We start from the raw sequence: 19,536 nt of genomic DNA, 5'->3' as shown, positions 1-19,536 counted from the left end.
TGGCCAAAAATGATGGTCATAGGTGGCGCCGTTCTTTTGGAAATCACAGCACAGTGGGCCAAAAACGGTCAAGAACAGACTTTTAGTAATATAAAGATAGATATATGATACACACACATATTTTTTTATTTTTTTATTTTATTTATTAGAAGTGAGTACAATGCATTGGTACAAAAATGATGTTAACATATTACATTCTCTGTACAACTTCCCTTTTTTTGAAAGAGAGAAGTGAGAAAGGAGAGAGGAAAAAGAGGTTGTGAAAAGTGAAGAATAGATTAATGAGCATGGGTGAAAAACCAATAAGGAAAAAGTGAAAGAAAAGGAATAAGTGAAGAAGGAAAGCAGGAGGGAGATTATTCCATTACCACAGTGAGATGTTTTTTTTTTAAATATTCTAAGTCTTCTTTCACCCATACCTGAAACTGTTGGTTTTCTATGATACTATGTCACCACATGAATCCAAGAAATCAATAAATGGGGACCAACTCCTTAAGAATAGGTCTTGTTTGTCTATTAGGAGGATTCTCATTTCTTCCAAATGTGCTGTGTCCAGCATATTACTGATCCACATTTTAAATGTTGGTACATTAGCATTTTTCCAAAATTTAAGTATAAGTTTTTTTCCTGTTATTGACCCATAATTGAAAAATGAGTTTTGGTGTGTATTTAATTTGTTCCCATCTCTACTTACTCCAAATATAATCATTTCAGTGTTAGGTTCCATTTTTGTCTTAAATAGCTTTGAGAATATATCAAATATATCACACCAAAATTTATAAAGTTTTGAACAAGAGACAAATGAGTGCGTAATATTGGCATTTTGAGAAAGACATTTATCACAAATGGGTTTTGGAATAATGTAATCTATGTAATATTTTAAATTGAATTAAGTTATGTCTAGCATTGATCGAACATTTATGTATATGTATCAAATATTTTTCCCATGTTTCTTTTGAGATTTTTATCATTAATTATTTTTCCCAGTCTTCTCTAATTGCCTCTGTTGATGGTGATTCTATATTTAAAATACTGTTATACAAGTATGATATTAATTGTGTTGACTCCGCCTTGATATTCATTACTTCTTCCAGTGGGTCTAAAATTATACTTTGGAATCTTGGTATATATTTCTTGGTTCATAAAGTCACATATCTGTAGGTATTTAAAATATTGATTGTTATTCAATTTAAATTTTGATTTTAGTTGTTGAAATGATAATAAATTTCCCAATTCATACAAATCACCTACCTTTTTAATTCCCACTTTTTCCCCATTGTTTATATGTTTTATCCATACCAGATGGTTTAAATACTGGGTTATTCACTATTGGTGTTAACGCTGATAAATTTCTTAATTTTAAAGTTAATTTTATTTGTTTCCAGATTCATATTGTATTTTGTATAATTGGGTTCTTCTTATATAACATATTCTTCAGCTTTAATGGGGGAAAAAAATGATCGCTCCTAGATCGTAGGCTGTGCAATCCTCTTTCTCCATTGTTATCCATTCCAACTGTTGAGCAGAACTGTCCAACCAATAAATTATATTTTTAATATGTACTGCCCAATAATAGTATAGAAAATTAGGTAATGCAACCCCCCCCCCCCCCCACCCCCCCCCCCTCACCTCTTTGGGTTTGCACAAGTGATTTCTTTTAATTCTATGTGCTTTATAATCCCAAATAAAATTAAAAATTTTCGAATCTAATTTTTTTGAAAAGTGTTTTGGTATCGGTATAGATTGGAATAAATATATTATTTGTGGTAGCGCTATCATTTTTATAGCGTTTATTCTGCCGATTAGTGACAATGGGAGCGTTCTCCAAAATTTAATCAGCGAGTCAAATGTATTTAATAATGGTATAAAATTAGCATTAAATGATTTATATCTTCTAGTAACTTGAATACCCAAATACTTAAATTTTTCCGTTGCGATTTTAAATGGAAATTTTAATAGGTGATTCGCTTTCTGGGGTTTTAATGACATAATTTCACTTTTATTCCAATTTATTCTATAACCGGAGAAAGAGCCAAATTCCTCTATTAGATTTAATAAATTCGGGATGCTCGTTTGGGATATATAAAAGTATATCATCTGCATATAGTGATATTTTATTAATAGTATCCTTAGTATTATATCCCTGAATATCTGGATGCCTTCTTATCTTTTCAGCAAGCGGCTCTATCATAAGTGCAATAGCAGGTGTAAAATGATTTGATCCTACACAGAGTCTTTTACTATAACTGTTTATTACATTCACTAATACACACTATGCAATAGCTGTCCGTGGTCATCACTGGAGCTAGAGAGCGAGCTAGAGGTGGGGACACTACAATTATACTGGAGACAATGGGGAGTGGTTAGTAGTGGGGAGGTCACTATGTTAAAGGAACATGCACTGATCTACATCCCTCCTCTTAGAAACAAAAGCATGGCAGTACATGGCAATACACAGAGCGAGCCAGGTGGGGCTCATACGACAATGGGGAAAATCGTCACTATGTTAAATACATTGAATAAAACACACTATTGCCCCTCGATAATTGAAATTTTGAATACATTATATTGCCATTGGTTTAAAAGTAATTTCACCCATCTGATAAAATTCTCTCCCAAATTTTTGTACTTTGTGTAAATGATTCTTTCAAATCTTTTAGGTATGAAATCTTTTTTCCGTTTTGTATGAATACATTATTTGGTCCAAATTGTTAGATGATTTTCAATTTGGTCCGGATTTTCAATTTATTAATGTATTTACTCAATCTTCTTGCTAAAGTTCTTGCTAAAATTTTCTGATCTGTATTTAGGAGTGATATGGCTCTATATGAGCCCGGTTCTTCTAAGTCCTTATCTTTTTTAGGTATTAACGTAATTGTCGATTCGGCTAACGTTTCTGGTAATTTATTTTCGGTAAAGGTATATTTGTATAACTTAAATAACCGTGGGCCATTAACTCCTGGAAACCTTTATAGAATTCATTATTAAAACCATCTGGTCCTGCCGTTTTCCCATTTTTCAGCTCTTTTATTGTTTCACTTATTTCTTCCCTTGTGATCTGTGCTCCTAATTCCTCTTGTTCCAAAATATCCAATTTTTGGCAGATTACAATTATCTAAAAAATCTACAATTATATTGTCTTCTATTTTAGTTTTAGACATATACAAGTTTTGATAAAATTGGGCAAACCTTTTATTAATATCCTGGGGTAACGTTAGTAGTTCCCCATTCTCTGATTTGATTTTAGTAATCGCCTTTTCCTTCTCCTGTTTCTTCAATTGTCTAGCCAAAAGTTTATGTGGTTTATCACCAAATTCAAACTGTGCCTGTTTTGTGAGCTGAAATAATCTTATTACTCTTGCCGATAATATTCGATTAAGTTTAAATTTCAATAATGTGATCTTACTATGTTTGTCTATAGTTGGTACATACACATATATAAATGCGATATTGATGTATATAATTATAAAACACACATACATATTTCTCTAGTTTCTTATATATATATATAAACACATATATTAATTATATATATATATATATATGATGCATATATATGTGTGATATATATGTATATAAATTATAACACACACATATGTATGTTTCTCTAGTTTCTTTCTTGTGATATCCTAATTTTGTTGAACTTTTTTTTCTTTCATTCAACCTCTCTCTCTGAAATCCTAATATTGTGAATAAATATAAATGAACACATGCCAAGATATTGTTTCATTCTATATTAGTGTAAAGAAATATAGTGTATACAAACCTACATTGATGCAGAAGTGCGAGCATTAGACATGAAAACTGTGCATTGCTACCATAGTTTAGTTTTTAATTTAACATATATTTGAGGGAAATCTACTTATATTTGAGGGAAATGAGTTACCGTATTTCCCGGCAATGAAGACGCACCACCTGTTGCTAAAATTTGAAAAAAGGATGGCGGGACAGGATCGAGGATTTGATTTAGTCCAGGGGTCCGCAGATTACTATCGAAATGGCGTCAAGTTGGGAAAGGGGGGAGTACAACGGGATCTGGTGGTCCTTGTTAATCAGTCTATGGAAGTAAGCATGCAGGTACACCAGGCAGTGAAGAAAGCGAATGGCGTGTTGGCCGTTATAACTAGAGGAATCGAATATAGGAGCAAAGAGGTCCTCTGCAGTTGTACAGGGCACTAGTGAGACCACACCTGGAGTATTGTGTGCAGTTTTGGTCCCCTAATTTGAGGAAGGACATTCTTGCTATTGAGGGAGTGCAGAGTAGATTTACAAGGTTAATTCCTGGGATGGCGTGACTGTCATATGCTGAGAGAATGGAGCAGCTGGGCTTGTAGGAGACATGTTCCTGATGCTGGGGGAGTCCAGAACCAGGGGACACAGTTTAAGAATAAGGAGTAAACTATTTAGAACAGAGACGAGGAAACACTTTTTCTCACAGAGAGTGGTGAGTCTGTGGAATTCTCTGCCTCAGAGGGCGGTGGAGGCAGGTTCTCTGGATGCTTTCAAGAGAGAGCTAGATAAGGCTCTTAAAAATAGCGGAGTCAGGGGATATAGGGTGAAGGCAGGAATGGGGTACTGATTGGGGATGATCAGCCATGGTCACATTGAATGGTGGTGCTGGCTCAAAGGGCCAAATGGCCTACTCCTGCACCTATTGTCTATTGTCTATTGAAATGCTTTGACAGCCATTAAAAACAGCCCTTAGCTGAGCTTACAGCCAGAGGGTTTTCATTTACATACATAAAATTAATTGTTTCCATAAACCTCACAGAACATGCTTTTACATACAGTAATAAATACAGCAATAAAAAATACACAAAGTGCAAATTAGCAGTATGGTACTAGTGCAAAAAAAAGTACAATAGCAGAATAACCAAATGAGATACAGTGCCTTCCATAATGTTTGGGACAAAGACCCATCCTTTATTTATTTGCCAGAGAAAGTGCACGCTGCCCCCACGACTAGAAGTTCTGCACACCGTGGCTTCAGAGTGTTATAGTCCGCGGGCCAGTGATTTTTGTACCCTCCAGCAATTTGAGAGCTTTTTGTAATCAAAGAAATCACATGTGGTTAATTAAAGTGCACATTGTCCGATTTTATTAAAGGGTATTTTTATACATTTTGGTTTCACCATGTAGAAATTACAGCTGTGTTTATACATAGTCCGTCTCCCCCCCCCCATTTCAGGGCACCATATTTTTGGGACACATGGCTTCACAGGTGTTTGTAATTGTGCAGGTGTATTGCCTCCTTAATTGCCTCCTTAATCAATCAATCAATCAATCAACCTTTATTGTCATCTTGCAAGCAACAGTTGTACAGTGCAAAATGAAAAGACGTTTCCCAGTGAATAGCGGAGCATCGCACATGAAATTTAAAACATTTCACACATAATAACACTAAAAACAATCCAGTCCCTGATGGAACAGTATAAATAGTTAAAAGCAGGTAAAACACAATGTTAAAATACAATAAACCAATCATTGAAAAATGGAATTCTCTGCCTCAGAGGGCCGGAGGCAGCCGATTTGAGTGGCCAGTGCCAGTTATTAAAGTGTCCATGCCAGCCGCAGAATCAAGTGACTGTGAGTACAGAGTGACTGTTTAGCAGCCTCACAGCCTGTGGTAGGAAGCTGTTTAGCAGTCTTGTAGTCCGGGCTTTGATGCTTCGATATCTCTTGCCTGATGGCAGGAGATCCAGGTGTATGTGGAGGGGGTGCAGTTTGTCCTTAGCAATTCTCAGAGCTTTTTTCAGACAGCGGCTCTGGAACAGTTCTTGTACCGAGGGTAGGGAGACGCCAATGATCCTCTCTGCTCCCCTCACTACCCTCTGCAGAGCCGTAAGAGAGCAGCTGTAAGAGAGCTCTCAGCACCCAGTTTTTCCATCACCTTTGAAAACTTTTATTACTGTTAATCAACATAAGGACCAAAGTTGTGCCAATGAAAGTCAAATAAGCCATTATGAGACTGAGAAACAAGAAGAAAACTGTTAAGGGACATCAGCCAAACCTTAGGCTTACCAAAATCAACTGTTTGAAACATCGTTAAGAAGAAAGAGAGCACTGGTGAGCTTACTAATCACAAAGGGACTGGCAGGCCATAGAAGACCTCCACAGCTGATAACAGAAGAATTCTCTCTAGAATAAAGAAAAATCCCCAAACACCTGTCTGACAGATCAGAAACACTCTTCAGGAGAAATGTGTGGATTAGTCATTGACCACCGTCCGCAGAAGACTTCATGAACCGAAATACAAAGGCTACACTGCAAGATACAAACCACTGGTTAGCCACAAAAATAGGATGGCCAGGTTAGAATTTGCCAAGAAGTACTTAAAAGAGCAACCACAGTTCTGGAAAAAGGTTGTGTGGACAGATGAGACAACGATTAGCTTATATCATAGTGATGGCAAGAGCAAAGTATGGAGGAGAGAAGGAACTGCCCAAGATCCAAAGCATACCACCACATCTGTGAAACACAGTGCTGGGGGTGTTATGGCCCAGGCATGTATGGCTGCTGAAGGTACTGGCTCACTTATCTTCATTGATGATACAACTGCTGATGGTAGTAGCATAATGAATTCTGAAGTGTACAGACACATCCTATCTGCTCAAGTTCAAACAAATGCCTCAAAACTCATTGGCCGGCGGTTCATTCTACAGCAAGACAATGATCCCAAACATACTGCTAAAGCAACAAAGGAGTTTTTCAAAGCTAAAAAATGGTCAATTCTTGAATGACCAAGTCAATCACCTGGTCTGAACCCAATTGAGCATGCCTTTTATATGCTGAAGAGAAAACTGAAGGGGACAAGCCCCTAAAACAAGCATAAGCAAAAGATGGCTGCAATACAGGCCTGGCAGAGCATAATCAAAGAAGACACCCACCAACTGGTGATGTCCATGAATCGCAGACTTCAATCAGTCATTGCATGCAAAGGAAATGCAACAAAAATACTAAACAGACTACTTTCATTTACATGGCATTGCTGTGTCCCAAACATTACGGTGCCCTGTATAAACACAGCTGTAATTTCTACATGCTGAAACCAAAATGTATAAAAATGGCCTTTATTAAAATCAGACAATGTGCACTTTAACCACATGCGATTATTATTTTTTTTTCTCTATTACAATTCTCAAATTGTGGAGTAGAGGCAAATAAATAAACAACGGATCTTTGTCCCAAACATTATGGAGGGCACTGTAGATTTAAGAATACATGACAGTCCTTCTGGGAAGGAGATATGAAAACAAAAGTAACTGTTTCGGGAATCTGATAGCAGTGGGAAAGAAACAGTTCTAAAGTCTGGACATCCAAGCTTTCAGGTATCGACATCCACATTCAAAGAGAGAAAATGGAAGGGCGGCAGGTATCTTTAATGACACTTCCTGATGCAACACGCCTTAAAGGTGGTATCAGGAGTGGAAAGACCTGGGCTATCATGAGACCATTCATCAAATATATTGTCAACTGTGCACAGTTCCTTCGGTGAGAGAATAAAATTGTACGCAAAGGTGAAACATTTGTATTTCTATGCGATACGAGGTTTTAAAAGGCTGACATTTTTTCGAAGCGGGGTTAATAAATGTTATTATACCTTTGTCATTAAAACAGTCTTTGTGCTCTCTCTATAGATGAATTTATCGGTCAAACTATAGTGGAGTTGATGAAAAAGGAAGGCAGCACCCTTGGGCTTACTGTATCAGGTGGAATAGACAAGGAAGGGAAACCAAGAGTGTCCAATCTACGACCTGGAGGAATTGCTGCAAGGTAATTTAAATTAGTGTGCTTATTAACACAGAGTGGTGCATGGTCACAGCTGAATGTGCTTCATTGGGTTCATGAAATCTATGTGAAATATTGTTCCGTACTTGTCAATCCTTCCTCCTTCTCTGTATTTTACTCACAAATTGCCTTGCTGTGGCGGTTCAACTTTGTTATTGACATCTTCAGAAGGAAGCTCAAAGGCTGAGTTATATTCGCAAGTGACTGCTGAGCTGTGAGGACAAGTGCTGAAGATTTTTTTAAAAGCAGCTGTGAAGATGCTGCCCCTAGTATCAAATAAAAGGGAGTCAGGCTGAGTGGAGTGGTCATTTGGAATGGTTGTGTAGAAGTTCCAAGTGCAGATCTTTCTAACTTTCATCTTTAGTCTTATTATTCCCCTAATATAGCAGTCAGAGCAGTGGCATGCTCCTGCAGGATGTGGGAGATCAGGGCAAATTTCAGTGTCCCTGGTGACCACATATTTGGGAAGTGTGTCCAGCTCCAGCTCTCGACTGACTGCATCAAGCAGCTGGAACTGTGTTCAGTGCTTATGATGGTGAGAACGGCATAAATGGGTGCTTCAGTGAGGTGGTCACACCAGAGGTACAGGCTGGGTGATCACCAGGAAAGGCAGAGGCGGCAAGAAGAGAGTTACAGGATTCTTCTGCGGACAATCCCCTCACTAACAACTGTGCCATCTTGGATATTGTTGGGGGGGGGATGGCCTTGCGGAGAAAAACAGCAACAGCTGGGTCTGTGGCACTGCAACTGGCTCTGATGCACAGCAGGAAATGGTGGAGACAGTGAAAGCAAGAGTTCCAGGAGCCTCGATGGTTGCTGGGATATACAGGAGATACTGTTGCTGCCAAAGAGATATCGGGTCAATGTGTTGCCTTCCAGATTCCAGGGTGGGATGTTTCTGAGTGATTGCAGAACATTGTCAAAGGGGAGACGAGCAGTCAGAGGCTGTTGAGCATGTTGGCCGAAACAGTGATGAAGTCTTGCAGAGCGAATAAAAGGAGTAAAGGGCCTGTCCCACTTGGGCGTCATTGGCATGTAATTTACGTGACATCATTTACGAGTCACGATGCACAATGCGTGCATGGTGCCCATTACGTGCGCATGGTGCGTGGTGACGTAGGCAGTGACACGCAGTGGCCCGCGGCAACCCAGGAATTTGGGATGTAGAAAATCTTCGCGCGTCATCTGCGTGACGTGCAAATGACGCCCAAGTGGGGCAGGCCCTTAAAACAAGAGATTAAAAAACAGGACTTCAAGAGTAGGAATCTCCGGTTTACTAGAGCGAATGGTAGTTGGAGGTTAGGACAGATGACGACGTGGTCGTGGAACTGATGCAGTGGACAGGTGTTTGGGTTTTACACCATTTCGATCTGTTCTGAGGAAGAGGTGACTTCTACATTAGGGACAGATGGTGCCTGAACTGAAGAGAGACCATTATCCTGATGGGAAAGCTTGCTGGAGCTTTTCAGAAGGGTTTAAGCTGGTCTGGTAAGGGGGTGGGACTCAAAGAATTAGTGAGGTAAAACTCATAGTGTTGGAGTAACTCAGTGGGTCAGGCAGCATCTCTGCAAGACATGGATAGGTGACATTCCTGTTTGGACCACTTTTGCTTGTCCCGCTGAGTTACTCTGCCATTTTGTGTCTAATCTTCGGTGAAAACCAGCATCTGCAGTTCCTTCCTTCACATTTTGTCTGTCCACCACAAAATCTCCTCAAGGTATGCCTACTTGGAAAAAGTTCTACCCCTCTCTCCAACGAGAGTTGTGCATCTCGTTGATCCCCTCTGTGATTCTTCCTGCTCTCCAGCTCTACGACCATGTTTTAACCTAGACTCGCTACCACAGCCATGTGTGTTTCTCCATTGTCCTCCTGATTAATGTTACCGATTGTATGCCTCGTTGTCACCTTCCCCTCAGCTAACAATGAACCCTTCCACATTCCCTTGATCATCGCCCACATTCACCTGTCACCCTCACACATTCCCCTTCCATATCTCTAGGTTCCCTCTCCCCTCACTCTCAGTCTGAAGAAGGGCCTCGACCTGAAACGTCACCCATCCCTTCTCTCCAGAGATGCTGCCTGACCCATTGAGTTACTCCAGCACTTTGTGATTTGCTCAATATTTCAGCATCTGCCATGCCTTGTTTCTCCAATAATGAGGCAGTTGAGAAAATTGAGGTAAATGCAGAAGTTAAAGAGAGCCAGTTCGATGGATAGGACGGACGGGAGCAAGGTGAGGAGCGAGGAAGACTGATGGATTAAACTGCATTTATTTCAATGCTCCACCTGAGGGGTAAAGCAGATGAACTACGGGACATGGAGAGGGACATGGGTTGGGATATTATAGCTAAACATGGCTGAGAGATGGACAGGACTGGCAGCTCGATGTTCTGGTACAAATGCCACAGGGGGGGGGGATAGACCAGGATCAGTTCTATGTTTGATAAGAGAGAATAGGACAGCAGTTCTTAGTGAAGATATTGGGGGTTCCTGTAGTGAGGTATGAGAGTGGAACTGAAAAATAACAAGGGGAGTGATCACTTTGATGGAATTGTATTATAGCTTCTCCAATTGTCAATAAGAGTTCGAGGAATATAAAAGTGTGGGGGGGGGGGTGGGAGGTTAGAGGGACAGAGGGGTACAGATACATAGTTCCATGAAGGGGGTGACACAGGTGGTGAAGAAAGTATTTGGCCTGCTTTCTTAAATGGGTCAAGGTATTGGGTACAAGAGTTGTGACAGCACGTTACAACTCCACTACATTGCCGAATGCATCGGTGCTACCTCCTGCACCCACACACAATTCACTAACTTCATCAACTTCGCCACTAACTTCCATCCGGCACTCAAATACACCTGGACCATTTCCGACACTTCCCCACCATTTCTTGACCTCACTATCTCCATCGCAGGTAATAGACATTTGACCGACATCCATTATAAACCCACTGACTCCCATGGCTATCTAGGCTACACTTCTTCCCACCCTGCTTCCTGTAAAGACTCCATCCCCTACTCCCAATTCCTCTGTCTACACCGCATCTGTTCCCAGGATGAGGTGTTCCACACCAGGGCATCGGAAATGTCCTAATTGTTCAGGGAACGGAGGTTCCCCTCTCCTACCATAGATGAGGCTCTCGCCAGGGTCTCTTCAATACCCCGCAACACGGAACAAGGGCAGAGTCCCCCTAGTCCTCACCGTCCACCCCACTAGCCGTCATATACAACAAATAGTACTCCGTCATTTTCGCCACCTCCAACGTGACCCACCACTCGCCACACCTTCCCATCTTCCCCCCGTCAGCTTTTCGCAAAGACCGCTCCTTCCGTAACTCCCTGGCCAATTCTTCCCTTCCCACCCGCACCACCCCCTCCCGGGCACTTTCATTTGCAACTGCAAGAGATGCTATATGTGTCACTTTACCTCCCCCCTCGACTCCATTCAAGGACCAATGCAGTCGTTCCAGGTGCGACAGAGGTTCACCTGCACCTCCTCCCTCATCTATTGCATCCGCTGCTCTAGATGTCAGCTGATCTACATCGGTGAGACCAAGCGTAGGCTTGGCGATCATTTCGCCGAACACCTCCGCTCGGTCCGCATTAACCAACCTGATCTCACCTGCTGAATTTCTCCAGCACTTTTGACTACCTTCGATTTTCCAGCATCTACAGTTCCTTCTTGAACACAACTACCATCGAGGTCCATCGAGAGCCTGCTGACATACTGCATTACAGCATGGTATGGCAGCTGCACCATGGCAGACAGGGAGAGGCTTCAGAGGGTAACCAGGACAGCGCAGAGGATCATTGGTTGCCCTCTCCCCTCCCTGATGGACATCTACACCTCCCGCTGCCTTAGCAGGGCAAAGAAGATCACCAAAGACAGCTCCCATCCTGCGTTTGGACTGTTCGACCTGCTGCCCTCTGGAAGGCGCTATAGGTGCATCAAATCCAGGACAAACAGACTCAGGAATAGCTGCTTCCCGAGAATTATATCTACCATGAATTCAAATCCCCACATTCACTGACTACACCGCCCAACACGGACTTCCATCTGTATATATGTATATATGTATGTAGCGCCGTAGAATTTGTGCACCTATTCCCCCCCCCCCCCCCCCCATCTCCCTTCTGTTTTGTTTTCTGTTTCTTGTTTTTTGTGTAAAATTGTATGTATGCACTGAGTACGAGCAGCTTTCAGTTTCACTGTACATGTATAGTGACAATAAATGGCATATCTATATCTATATCTACACAAGACATTGGTAAAGCAACTTTTGAAGTTCAGTGTACGGTTCTGTTGCTAGAGGAAGGAGTTCCCAGATCAGGAGTGTTTAAGCTATACGGAAAGTTTGGGCAGCTTAAGACTTTATTCCTTGGAGCGTAGGAGGCTGAGGGGCGACCTTACAGAAGTCAATAAAATCATGAGAGGAAGGGATTAGGTGAATAGCCATAGTCTTTTCCACAGGCTAGGAGGCATAAACTAGAGGGCATAGTTTAAAGTGAGAGTGGAAAGATTTAAAAGGGATCCTAGGATAATTTTTTTCACACAGTATGGTGATATATGGAATGAGCTGGTGCAGGAAGTGGTAAGGCGAGTACAATTACATGAAAAAATATATAGGTAAATGGATAGGAAAGACTTAAGGGCCTGTCCCACTGTACAAGGTAATTCAAAAGTTCTCCCGAATTTTCCCCTGATTCGAACTCGGAGAATGTCCGTAGTGGGTCCGTAGGAGTTTGTGGATGTCTCGTAGTGGCTCGTACGAGTAAAAAGTAACAATTTTTTTCATGACACAGTATTTTTTTACTCGTGGACATTTTTCACAGTGTTGAAAAAACGTCACAAGTTTACCGGATTTCCCGAATACCTACCGTTAGCATTACGAACCGTTATGAGACATCCATGAACTCCTACGGACCCGCTACGGACATACTCCGAGTTCGAATCAAGGGAATACTCGGTAGAACTCTTGAATTACCTCGTACAGTGGGACAGGCCCTTTAGAGGGATATGGTCTAGAGGACGGCAAGTGGGACTAGCACGGACAGGCAACTTGGAAAGGATGGGCTGGAGGATCTGTTTCTGTGCTGTGTTGCTCAATGACTCTGACTCAAATGCTTGTTGTTTTCAGATCAAATTATTGTTGCTATGATAAGTCATAATTAATTGCCTGTTGTCTTTCATTTCAATTCAAAGTTATAATTATTTTTGCTATCAATTCCTCCTTGATTTGTAGCATTGAGCACCATATGCAGGGTACGTGGATTGAATTTCAGAAGGTGAAACCTGCTGGGGTTTTAGCACCATTGGCCATCGATGGATTTCTAGGCGTCCGTCTATTAAACAAACTTGCTTTATTCAATAGCTCAAATTTAGTGGTTAATAATGAAATTTTGTGGGAAAAAAATTATAATGTAAGCTTGTCATTTTTCACATTGGGTGGGAAAACTCAATACATCAAAAGTAATAACAATTGATTTTCTGCTATGTGTTTAGAACTGTTTCCAAAACAAAATGTTTTTAAAGGTACTTAGGATCTGGCCATGTTACATTTAATGATGAAGAGTAAACAAGAGTTAGTTAATGATCTGACGGCGATCATGCATCATGGCCATACCCTGATTGAATTTGATATTAGCATTGAGAGGAAGAGGCTCAAAACAAAGCTTTAAATTTAAGTATGACAAACTTTAGAGTAATGGAAAATAAATTGAAGCACTGAGCTGTTGCACTGCTAATGGATAAAACAGCCAGCACGTTAGTCCAAGTAATATTTAATATGATACTAAAACGCATCATTGTGCACACATTAACTGAACTGTTACAATGTGGCGGCCACGTTCACAGTTCCTTCTAGGCAAATGCCATAAACCCACAATGTTTAGGTTTATGGTCCAAGTTTTATATATTTTTTACAGTGCTAACATTGTTGTCGGGGCTGTATATTGCTGTGGTCAAGAGGGAAATTACTTTAACAATTAGTGAAGCAAAACATTATTTTGAGAAGGATTTATTAATGACTGTATACTGTAGGACTTAGTAGCTACATATTCTGACTGCGTTAATTGAGTGATATATTTCAGGAAGTTTTCAAAATTTCCAATGTACCTAACATATTATGAATTAGCTTTCAAAAGAAGTGGCTGAAATAATGGACATAGTAGTAAAGCTAATGTGTTCCACTTTGCCCTGTCGAAAGTAGGCTGATCAACTGTGCTATGGCATTGATTTACAGAAGTGATCAGTTAAATATTGGAGATTACATCAAATCTGTCAATGGCATCAACTTGACAAAATTCAGGCACGATGAGATCATCAGTCTTCTGAAGAATGTTGGTGAGAGGGTGGTCCTGGAGGTGGAATATGAACTGCCTCCTGTTTGTGAGTACCATTGATATTTATTCAATAGAAAAGCTTGAATTAAGTATTGATAACGTTAATAACACATTTAAACGTGAACTTGACTTTTGAAAAGGCGAAGATATTTTCATCTTTAATGCATTTAGCATGAAGCCTAGGCTCAAACAGTTCAATTACATTAAAAATCCTTTTCAAATATTGATATTTGAAATATAAATATTTAACATACTGAACTTTTGCATTAGCAACCGCAATATTGTGTGAATTTTATAGCAGGAAAAAAATAACCAGGAACTTTAAATGATTTTGCAATTGTAATGAATTAAGGTACCAAATCTAAGAATTGATTTACTGCCTGTGGCGTCCATATACTGATGTTGTTGTGGGGAGTGTTACTGGGACGGGCAAACTTCTTTTGATTCATGAAAATGAGAACGTCACATACCCTAAAAACACTTAAAAGTATTTCTTCTTTCAAACACTTAGTTATTTCTTCATTGGTAACATTCTCAGCTGTGTCTGAAACTCCTGGCCTCAAAAGCTACTCTGGAGACTTGAATAACCACTATTGTGTAGTGGTTATTCAAGAATAGACTTGAATAGCATTTTCCATTATCACGCTGCCATTTGTGGCAGTTTGCGGTGTGCAAATTTCACATTGTCTACTTTTCAAAAGTATTTACTAGGCTGTAAATCGCTTGGTGATGAACGAAAACGGAAATGGAAAAGAAAATTGCTGTAAAAACAAGCCTGTCTTTCATGTCTTTCCATTTTCTACAGAATTAATTAAGTTGATCTGCACTCACAGTAAGATTTGGGCAAATTTGATAGATTAATTTCTGCATAACATCAAAAATGGTATTGATATATTTTTAAGGTGTGTCTTGAAGGAAACAGAGTGGATGTGGAGAGGATGTTTCCACTATTAGAAGAGTCTAGGACTAGAGGTCACTACATTAAGATGGCTCAATAGGCTGCCCGCTGAGGTGATGTGTTTTGCAGCCAGCTGTGCTACGCGACCCAAAAAATCACCATCCTAAACTTCAAGCAGGAACCACACAGAGAGAATATCAGAGCTGCAACATTGCCGCTCTGTTTCTGATCTATATTATTCATGGTTTTGGATTCCACACAGGCAGCACGGAATTATCTAAGAGATGCACAATCAGAACTCCACTCTGGGATGATCCAGAGGTCCTCTATCTTCAGTAAATGTGATTTCCCCCTTGCTGTTGTGTGGGGGTAAACATCTCAAATACTTTACATAGCATTAATCCGACAAAAATGGACATTGAGACTAGAGATTTTAAGAGTGATGGCAATTCTTGGTTAAAATGGCTGGTGCTAGGGACTGCCGTGAAGGGAAGAGCATGAGGCCACAGTGGAACCCAGGTAACTAAGTGTATGAAGGCCCAAGGAGGAATAATGATGACAAAGGGTTAGGATGTGAAAGCCTGAAGCAGACTAGTGAAGCAATCTGGTAGTTGCACAAGTTAAACAAACAGTTGGCCTTTGCAGATGTGCGGAGTGTGATTTTTGAAAGTCAAAGGCAAAGTTGGACATTTAAAATGCTCATGCATTAAATGTTAAGATTAGGAGCCAGCGTTGGTCTTGAAGAATAGCAAAATGATGAGCAGAAACCCAGCGTGGTATTGGTCTACGCAGAGGTTCAATCAGGGTAGAAGATAAAAGGCTAGCTTGAAGCAATCACAACTGATGACAAGGGCATCAACCAGGCATTTCAGAGGCATATAGCTTGCGATGGTGGAAGAAAATGATTTCTAAGAGGTGAAAGCGGGCAAGGGATAAGAAACCCATTTTAGGGTCACAGTTGGATAACCAAGGTGGAAAACGAAAGTGCTGGAGTAACCCAACGTTCAGGTAGCATTTCCTTATAAGGTTCAGACCCGAAACGTCACCTATCCATGACCGGCAGAGATGCCGACTGACCCACTGAGTTACTCCAGCACTTCATGTCTTTTTTTGTAAACTGCCAACTGCAGTTCCTTCTGTCAACAAAGGCAGAACAGTTGGTGATGGAGTTGGCTTTTGTCAGAGAGCAGGAAATCATAAAGTGCTGGGGTCTCAGCGGGTCAGGCAGCATCTTTGAAGGGAATGGAAAGGCTGCGTTTCAGGTTACTCCAAAAGTGCATTCATCGACATTTTGTACAACTGTAACATAGTGTCCCAACACCCATATTCAGCACCGCTTGATGATGATCAATGCACCACAAGCCTTCTTTAAGACCCTATCTGTGTGTGACACCCATTGCAGGGAACTATTTACCTGTAATCCTCGATCCTTCTGCTCCACGAGCATCCCCAGGACCCGACCATTCACTGTGAAGGTCTGACCTTGGTTTGATTTCCCAAAATTCAATGCCTCAAACTTATCTGCATTAAACTCCATTGGCCATTCCCCTGCCCACATACCCAGATTGTCAAGATCCTGCTGTATTTTGTTAACCACCTTGACTGTCGACGATACCACTGACTTTAGTGGCATCTGCAAACCTACTCTACATGCCTTCTATATTCTCATCCAAATCAATGATGTAAACCACAAACAGCAATGGGCCCAGCACTGTTTCCTGAAGCAGACCACGAGTCACTACACTCCAGTCCAAAAAACACCCTTCACCGTCACCCTCTGTTACCTTCCCAGAAGCCAATTCTGTGTCCAGTTAGCTCGATCTGCTTGGACCCCAAGCAAGCTAACCTTCCAGAACAGCCTCCCATGCACAACCCTACAACAGCCTTGCTGATGTAATTTACTTGTTTACTTAAATCTTCCTCTAGCTCTTGTTGACATTTGGGAGGTCTGTGATACACACCTAGCAAAGTGACTCAACCACATTTTATTTCTAATCTCTACCCATATGGCCTCATTTGAGGAGCCTTCTTGGATGTTCATCCTCAACAATGAAACATTGCAATCTTTAACTAACATTGCAACCTCATTGTCTTTTGCTTCTCCCTTTTCTCATCTGAAAACTCGAGACCCTGTGATACTGACTTGTCAGATATCCTTCAACTATGACTCAGTGATGACGACATTTATTATAGACGCGTGTTAATTGAAGCATTGAGTTAATCTGTTTTACCAGTTATGCTTTCATTACGATGTGTGCATTGTAACTTTGAATTACCTTAATGCTCACTGGCTTGTTTTTACTACTGGATTTACTCATGAATTCTCCCCTAGGTTATTGTTAACTCTCCATCTGAATACGTATTCTGAGCTCCCTCCTCTGCCAACTAAGTATAGACTTTCCCGATTCGCACTCGCAAATCTCCCAGCAAGCATCTAGGTTCCACTCCGGTTAAGGTGCAACCTGTCCCACCTGCATGGGTCACATTTTTCCCAGAAATGGTTCCCATGAGAAAAGAAACCTAAATCCCATTCCCCCTGCACCATTTCTTCAGTCATACCTTTATCTGACCGATCCTTCTATTCCTATATTCATTAGCCCATGGCACCAGCAGCAATCCAGAGAGTACAACATCTGAGGTTCTTCTGTTTAAACACCTACCTAACTCCTTAAACTTATGTTACAGGACCTCTTACCATTGTCCTCGGTGCCTACATGTACCACGACTTCTGGCTATTCGCGCTCGCCTCTATGAATGTTATGCAACCGCTCCAAGTCATTCTTGACTCTAGAATAGTCTGCGGCAGAGAGCTGTGGATGCCCAGTTGATAAGTGAATTCTGTGCTGAGATTAAGGGGACTGCAAAACATAGGATTCTGAAGGAATATGGACTTGAGTTGCACAATCAGCCATGACCTTATTGAACAGCAGAACAAGGTCGAGGGCCTCCGTGTCGCACTCTTGGTGCTTATGTCTTGCGTTAAATATTTAAAATACTTATTTCCATCCCTGGACTATTGTACATACTCGTTGGACTCTGGACATGTGGATAGTGGGGAATTCCAAATACTCAGCAGAAAATATTTAAGGTGCTGTCACTTCATGCACTTAGTACAAAGGAAATGGCAAAGAGAATCATTAACAATTTTAAATTACTTGAAGACCTTGGAATACCTGAAAGCAATTCCACAGCAATTAATCATTTTTCAATTGCATTTATTGCTGAGCTGTGGGCAGTAATGTTAGGCAGTGTGCTCACAGCCGAGACCTTGATATACCTAGAAGAATCGAAGAAAGCAAAGAAATAAGCCACAGCTGAATATTCTCTGGAATGATCAGCTCTGGTTTTGACCTGCGTGTTAGCACTTACATTCATTTTTTTCTTTCCAGCTGTGCAAGGCTCGGGTATTTTTCTGAAAACTGTGGAAGTGACTCTACATAAAGAAGGCAACACATTTGGATTTGTGATCAGAGGTGAGGAAGCCATTTACTAGCGTGTTGCAGCTTGCATTATTTCACCTTGCAACTGGCATTTGATACTTGGTTTCTTTCTGAATGAAATGTTCACAATATGAGTTATATAGGCTCCTTTTATTAATTGTTAGATCTGAATTGTTTTCTTGATGTAAGATTCACAAAACAGATTGTGGAGGAATTTTTTAAAGAGTGTTCTTGGATAATTCTGCACCAGTTTTGCCACTTCTTCACTTATTAATTTGACTTCTGGAATCATTTACTTCTCACCTCTGTATGCCCCTGGATCTAGATTGGCGGAAACGTGGTGCAGTAAACATCATGTTATACTCTGATTTATTACTAAGAAAATGGGGCATTGGTTGTTAGGAATTCACTTGACTAATGCTATCTCGTCAAATATTGCCGATAGACCGGATGTCTAAGTGCTTGGTGTGAAATCTGATGTTTATTCTTCCCCTTTGCAGATTGAAACTGTTGCCGTGACAACTGTCTCTTTTTGAGTCACAGCATAAAGAAATCTAGATGGCTCTGACACTATCAGTTTGATTTTATAAGAATTCAATGATAAGATTGGGACCAATTCCACTTATTTTGGAAGAATAACGTTCATGGTAGATTTAGCTGTGATTGCTACTGGCAGGTCAATTGTGCTGCTCTTAAAAGTCCTGTATGTGTTGGAGCCTTCCCCATCAATGTGGACTATTTTTAGTACATAATATCTGGAGTGCAAGTGAAAATATTCTATTACTTTCAAAACAGTTAATCCTCAAGACAGTAGCAATATACATGTAATTTTGCAGGTTATGGGGTCAGATATATTTCGCAGTGAGGTTGAAGTGGATTTCAAATATTGTTTTGTAATTATTGTCATGCATACAATGCTTATCTCCCTAGTCTGCAACAAACCAAACTGAGTCAAAAAGCTGAGTTGGTTATAAATTCTCCATCCAAGAGATTGAGGAGTGCAAAGTGCTAGATTGTGATAGGGAGAAAGAGAAGAGACAATATAGACCAGAGTGCACAATTCTAACAATG

The 19,536-nt window shown here is 40.5% G+C and overlaps 1 protein-coding gene across 5 annotated transcripts in view; it reads left to right on the top strand.

Moving 5' to 3' along the window:
- The window catches only part of grip1 (glutamate receptor interacting protein 1), a 444,119-nt gene that overhangs the window by 320,943 nt on the left and 103,640 nt on the right, over nucleotides 1–19,536 (top strand). For all 5 annotated transcript variants that reach the window (XM_055650804.1, XM_055650801.1, XM_055650802.1 and 2 more), the window contains exons 3-5: nucleotides 7,638–7,773; nucleotides 14,028–14,173; nucleotides 18,415–18,498. In XM_055650804.1, coding sequence (XP_055506779.1) covers nucleotides 7,638–7,773; nucleotides 14,028–14,173; nucleotides 18,415–18,498 — 366 coding nt within the window. The remainder of the gene's footprint in view (nucleotides 1–7,637; nucleotides 7,774–14,027; nucleotides 14,174–18,414; nucleotides 18,499–19,536) is intronic.

The sequence above is a fragment of the Leucoraja erinacea genome, chromosome 19 (assembly GCF_028641065.1).
Source record: "Leucoraja erinacea ecotype New England chromosome 19, Leri_hhj_1, whole genome shotgun sequence".
NCBI lineage: Eukaryota > Metazoa > Chordata > Chondrichthyes > Rajiformes > Rajidae > Leucoraja > Leucoraja erinaceus.
Note: the sequence above shows the minus strand (reverse complement) of the source record. Positions and strands in the feature narration are given on the sequence as shown.